Source organism: Rhinolophus ferrumequinum, chromosome 10, assembly GCF_004115265.2.
Source record: "Rhinolophus ferrumequinum isolate MPI-CBG mRhiFer1 chromosome 10, mRhiFer1_v1.p, whole genome shotgun sequence".
Classification (NCBI taxonomy): Eukaryota; Metazoa; Chordata; class Mammalia; order Chiroptera; family Rhinolophidae; genus Rhinolophus; species Rhinolophus ferrumequinum.
In genome coordinates, this window is record NC_046293.1 from 23,949,798 (window position 1) to 23,955,879 (window position 6,082).

Sequence of the window (6,082 nt, forward strand, 5' to 3'; positions counted from 1 at the left end):
GCAAGGGAGAAAGCCAGTAAGATAACTCCTATGTTTCATCCTCCTAGCCTAGCCCAGCTGAGCTCCACTGCTGCCAGTGTTATTACCATTGAGGTACTGGGCTTGAACTCAAGTCATGAAGGCTACATGTGGAGACAGAGGGAAGGTAAGGTGACTAGAAGGAGACAGGAGGGTTGAAATTGAATAGAGAAAAGATCAAAAGTAAAGCCAGAACCCTACTTGGTCTTTTTTTCCATTCTCCTTTATTCCATAAACACCTAGTTACAAGTTGCACAAATCAAAAAATAAAGGCAGAGAAGGGCATAGGGAAGATTTTTGTGATGTGTAAGGGGTGGGAAGGGAGAAAAGGTTGGGAAGCAGTCCTCTCCCCCCATACACAGCCCTGGATGAGGGCTATGGCCCCTGCAGCGGGGGATCTGAGGAGGAGGTGGGCAAACATCCAGGGTAGCTAAGGGATGGAGGAGGCCCCTAAACCCAGAGCTCCCCACAAAAGCCTTCGATGCACGTCAGGGGAAGAATGGGGAAGGTGAAGAGGTTCAAAGATGAAGCAGCAAAATGAAAAATCAAGTTAGCGGATACAGGAGAAGTGGAGTCATCATGGCAAGGGGATTAAAGAAGGAAAAAGTAGGTAAAGGGGGCAGTGAAAGGTTCTCCCTGAGACCCCCAGGGAGAGGTGGGGGCCAGCTTGCCTGTTAATTTAATATTAAAGTGGGAGTGGGAGTTGGAGAGGAAAAAGTTATTTCAGGGGATGATTTCTCAGCCGCTCAGCCTGTACCTACAACGGGAAGAGAGATGAGCACAAGTCAAAAGGAAGAAAACATACAGCCAGGAGTTGGGGCTTAACCCCTATTCCAGTGAGAGCATTCTTCTCTTTTCCCATACCAACTAAAACTTCTACTACGAAAGGCAGTATTTGCTGGGCACCTGGGCTGCTTCTGCCTCATGGCACAGGAATGTGCACAGGCCCACTCCCCAACCACCCTCCAGTGCTTGACACCTTACAATTCCTCCCCCTCTGATACTTACAAGAGAGGCTGAGGGCCCAGGGCCCTCACCAGTCATAGCGGCGGGACTGTCGGGAGGGGGAATCCTCAGGTCCCTGTATGGCCAGGCGAGGAGGCCCCTCAGCCCTTCGTCCCCCACCCCCTGAAGCCTCATGCCGTCGAAATTCCAGAGGACGCTGCTGCCGGAATCGAGATGTCTCCCTCCGCCACTCATCATCAAATGCTGCGGCCTCACCTGAAGAGGACACAGAGACCAGACCTGACATCTATGGACAACCTGGCTTCTGGAGGCAGATGCAAGAGTGAGCCACAAGCTTCTAAGACTGAAAAACAGCAGAAAAGGCTGAAAGTAGGTGCATGCGGATGTGTGGGGGAGGGCAACTTCTTTATTTAGCAATTTGGGGCTCAACATCGTTCCTGGAAGTCCCTAGCAGGCCTAAGACATGACTACTGGATAAAGAAATCAGGAATGGGATAATTACTTAAAGAGCATAATCCCAAGCACACAATAAGTAGGTAATAAGTATTTGCTTATTTGAAAAGAAATAGAGGAAAAAATGGATCCAGGTAGAAAAGGGTAAATTACTATCAATATCTGACTTAGGTGACAAAGTTTGCCCCTCCGTGGTTAGGACATTGCCAGCACCTGACTCAGCTCCTAAGCCAACAAGGCTCCAAGTGAAATAAGAATATGGGGCTCACCCATAACTTTGCCCAAGAAATATGTATGGAGATAGGAAGAGAAAGCTGGTATCTCCTAGTTCACAGGAACTGGACTAGTGGCCACTGGCCAAGAAGCTGGAAAGGTGATGAGCGAGAAGGAAGGCTCACTCTCATCCAGGTTGATGTAGTCCTGCCGCTCCTCCTGGTCCCCTGTGCGGTGGTTTCGGGAGCGCTGGAGGATGTGAGCCCGGTCTCGAATGTGATGCCCAATGGACATCTGCTCTAGCCCACTGTCCGAGTCCCGTACGGTCCTCCGAGTCTCCCGGATCTGAGATGGGGCAGAACACAGCACACTGAGCTGCCCCTTCCAAAGCCCTGGCCACACCAACCTGGGACAGACAAACCGCCCACAACCCAGTCCTAAAAAAAGAAGTCAGGGTTTCTGTGGCTGCCATTCAATCCTGCCTTCTCTGAGAGGAGAAACCCTCCAACTCACCCCGCCTGGGGCCGAGCGCATCTCTGACGTCTCCTGGTAGACCTTGGGAGCACCATCTCCAGTATTGGAGTAGGAGATGACAGTGGAGGATGAAAAGGTCTGGCAGTTGCCTCCAGCAGTCATATGTTCCTGAAGAGGAAAGGGTATAGCAGGACTGAAGGGGAGGGGCTCCCCTCTGGAGACAGGCTCCCATACTTTAGCTGCCTGTCCTTGCTCGTATCTTCCTCACAAAATGTGAGAACTCAGAAAACATCAGGACTCACCGTTACTCCCCAAATTCCTCTACAATAAAGAAGAACCTTAAGAGAGCAAGCCTTAACTACACACTTAAGCGTGTTGCCGCTGCTTCTCACGCAGGTATGAGAGCAGATACAGGGACCCAGTGCTCTCCAGGCGCAATTGCTTAATTCAGCTTCACCTCTTCTCTAACGCACCCTTCCCCATTCCTGCCTCTGAGGACTCAAGGTGTTGCCAGTCGTCACTGAGAACAGAGTCAGGGAAGGGAATGGGGCAAGAGTCTCACCATGTTCCCGATCATGTCATTCATCATCCCAAACATGTCCATGAAGCCACCTGACTGCAGCAAAAAGATGGAAAGCAGAGTCAATGCTGAGATGACCCACTAGCTACATGGCTACGTGGTCCCTTTCTCTTTTTCCTTCACATCTAGCAACTGTTCTTTCTCATTCTTTGTGAACGTATCTCTCTTCATGTTTCTCTTCCTGTAGACTGCCGCCTACCTCCTCAGTCTCTATGGCTGCTCTGATTCAATTTTCCTTCTCCTGACTGCCCTATTTCCTTTCTTTAGGAAGCATGCCAAAGTCAACTGACTCTAACCTATAAAGGGGTTGGGTATGAAATTGTAAGAAAAATTTTCTAAAAACCATGTCTAGTTGCCCCTTTAACTGCACCTCCCTCCTCAAAAGAACAAACTGTGCTAGACAATTACATTTTCCTAATGAGTATGGCTCCTAGAAGGACAAGAATCAATAAGTTAGCATCTTTACCTCACAGGACTCATAGCACACAGCACACCCAGAGCTCTGTGAACACTATAAAAAGATTCTAAGCTTACCTATACGGCTATTCCAAAGAGGGACATTTGGAAATACCTACGGGTGTAGAATGTGTCTGAGATGGAAGGACACAAGGAGATGAGGACTCACCATTCCCAGCATCCCGAAGGGGGAGACAGCCCCAGCCTACAGCAACAAGGAAGGAACAGAAATTAGAGACCACATCCTATATCATTGCAATCTGAAACCAAGCCCATGGCCTCAGCTTTTTTACCATCCTCCTCTCAAAAGGGGATCACTAAGCCCTTTTTCCAGACACCTTGCCCAATCCTTGATCATCCCACTTGCTAAGTTGGCTGTAGTGCAAGAAAAATCCAGCGCTTTAGTAACCACCCTCCAACCTTTCTTTGGGTCTCGGGTACACTGCAGCACCATTACCTGCATCCTGCGGCTGGCAGGTCTGGTCCCTGGCATACTGCCATCTGTGATGCTGAGGAAGGGGCTATATCCAAAACCACCTGACAACATTCGGTTCATATGCTGACGGTGAATAGCAAAGGGGTCCCTGTGGAGTGAGTATACAGTATGATGACAGAAGGGCCAAGTAGTCAACTACCCCTCCCCCCAAAAGAAAACAGTCCTAAGGAAACATGGCACAGATGCCTATTTCCCCTCTAAGTCTGAGATGTTACTGAGTATCCATCCAGTTCCAATCAGTGCCAGCAGTGGGAACCCAGATGTTTGTCGGAACTACTCCGAGACCTGAAATGGAGTGGGATGAGTGCTCTAGAGCCTGAGTGGGAGGGAATACTCACATCAGGAACATGGGATCCTCAGGCTCCACATCCCTCATGAAGCGGAACATCCTGATTTTAGCTCCAGGGGGGCTCAACACTGTAAAGATGTGGAGGCTCAGATACTTGGATGCCGCCAGGCTTTGCACATCCGCTCAGTGTTGGGACTCTCAGAGCACTGTCCCTTCCAAATACTGTAGCTGACCCTCCTCAAACTCTAGTGAGGCCCTTCTCCAGGTGTTCACCACCACCCTCTAGGGAAAGAAGAGCCCTTCAGACCTCTCTCAAGGAGGGCCATGGAAAAATGTTCAAGCCTCTCAGTTTTCTGCCTCCCCCACTCAGAGCCATCCTCTTCCCAAAGCCCAGGCCAGAAGCATACTCCCCCTCCCCCGACGCCACTGTTCCGGATACGAATCCCAAGTGCTGGCCCTACGCCCATTAATGACCCCAACCACCCCGCCCCCTCTTTACACCCAGCCGCAGCCAGGCCTTCCCTGGCGGGCCTCGTAGTCCCCACCGCGACTGAGGCCCCCCTAGCCCCGGCCTCCCCGCTAGGCAAGCAGGAGAGGCGGGCCTGACTCTCTCCCCTCCCTGCATCCATCCCATCCTCGCAGACCCTGCAGCCCAGCTCCGCTCGAGTCTCACCGGTCCCCGATTCGGGCTCAGCGGCCCATCCGGCCGGTCTCGCCTCTCGGTGCGCTGCAGGATCAGGGCTTGCGGCCCGGGACGCGGGATTGGTCCGGACTTGAGCTCCTCGGCCTCCCGCGCCGCCTCCTCCCACAGCTGCCACCTCCGTACCACCCCTCCGCCCACGGAGCTCGAACCGCGGCCAGGCCCGGACGGAAGTGACGTCACGGTCGGACCGCCCACCCCAGGGCTGGGCTCGCGGAGCTCCGCCCACTGGCGGGAGTAGGGAGGAGGCGAGGACCCGCTCCTGGGGTGTTGGAACGCAGGGGGCAGGGCGAGGGGGTCATCTGTGTGCTAGGAGAAGCGGGGGGTCCTGATTGGTAAACTGGATTTGGGTTCTGCGGACAGGAACAGGCTCCCTTGTAAGGGTTTGGTGGGGAGCAGAGAAGTCCTTTACTCGCGAGGGACGGGGCTGGGGCGGGGCGGCACGTTCACTCAGAGGAAGAAAGAGGACGAGGGGCAGATTCCCTTGGGGGAGGGGCGGGCTCCCTGTGGACGACAAATAGGGCGGATCATGGGGGGAGCTTGGAGCAGATTTTCTACCGGAGAAGCGTTCAGCGCGAGAGGTAGGAAGGGCGGCAATTCAACGGGGGAAGCACTAGGGGCCAGTCCCCTCAGAAGGAGGTGCTAGTGAGGCAGGGGCGTGGTCCTCGGAGTGACGTAGAGGAGGAGGTGACAGTTCTGCCCAGGTCTTCAGCTTCGAGAACTCGGACTGGGGCTGAGAATCTAGGTTGGGGGAGTTCGGCCGCCAGATGGCGCTCTTCGGCCAGGCTGGAACTACAGCCCCTAGGGAACAGGAGTTGGCCAGGCTCCTGGACCCCTCTGTTACCCTGCTGTGAAGGGTCAGACTGGGGAAAGGCTCTAGTTCTGAAATCGTTTAGTTTAGTGCCAGTCTCCCCTTTCTTTTCTCTAACTCCTTTGTCCTCAAGAGCTCTCAATCCTGCACTGATCTTTCTTGCCTCTAGTCAGGTGGGTAGGTCAAGGGTCTAAATTGGGAGAGGAAGAAAAGGGATGGAGAGCTCCATTAACCAGGATCACCCAGGGGCTGAGCTGGAAACAGACCCAGGAGACCTGACTCCGAGGCCAAAGACTGATACTTTGACATAGTACACGTCTTGCATAAAATCTGGCCCAACTGGAGAGAAGGGCCCTCCCCCTGGGTGTCAGGGGATTTGGACTGTCTAGGATGGACTTTAAACCAGATTTATCCAAATTCTAGCTCTCCCTGGTTCTTTACTCTGGCTGCTAGCCATATTAGTGCTATGTGGAGCCTGACAATGAGAGTTGTTCCCAATACTTCCTGGGGGAGAAAAAGGGGGGGGGTCCCTGGTGACTCAGGAAAGTGTACTGGGGGCAGAGCTTCTCAGGTTTCTTTGGACTTGATCATTTTTAAAGAGGAAAAAACAATAGTGGAAACGGGTA

The 6,082-nt window shown here is 52.8% G+C and overlaps 1 protein-coding gene across 2 annotated transcripts; it reads right to left on the reverse strand.

Moving 5' to 3' along the window:
- Positions 1–223: 223 nt before the first annotated feature.
- Positions 224–4,780, reverse strand: MLF2 (myeloid leukemia factor 2). 2 transcript variants are annotated; one of them, XM_033118582.1, is made up of 8 exons: positions 3,995–4,044; positions 3,618–3,744; positions 3,330–3,365; positions 2,687–2,740; positions 2,164–2,292; positions 1,836–1,995; positions 1,027–1,239; positions 224–775 (listed from the first exon to the last, which is right to left on the reverse strand). In XM_033118582.1, the coding sequence occupies exons 1-7, from the start codon at positions 4,042–4,044 to the stop codon at positions 1,052–1,054; spliced, it is 744 nt and encodes a 247-aa protein (XP_032974473.1). In that variant the 3' UTR covers positions 224–775; positions 1,027–1,051. The 2 variants fall into 2 exon arrangements, with proteins under 2 accessions (XP_032974473.1, XP_032974472.1); XM_033118581.1 differs by lacking the exon at positions 224–775 and adding an exon at positions 4,619–4,780 and having other exon boundaries at positions 1,052–1,239; positions 3,995–4,073.
- Between the last annotated feature and the right edge of the window lie 1,302 nt (positions 4,781–6,082).

Bases quoted from the DNA above. Each gene is read 5' to 3' on its own strand.
- MLF2 (XM_033118582.1), bottom strand. From the start codon at position 4,044: ATGTTCCGCTTCATGAGGGATGTGGAGCCTGAGGATCCCATGTTCCTG. The intron at 3,745-3,994 runs GTGAGTATTCCC...CTCACTCCACAG, and splicing joins GAGGATCCCATGTTCCTGAT to GGACCCCTTTGCTATTCACC. The intron at 1,240-1,835 runs GTGAGCCTTCCT...TGTCCTCTTCAG, and splicing joins CTACATCAACCTGGATGAGA to GTGAGGCCGCAGCATTTGAT.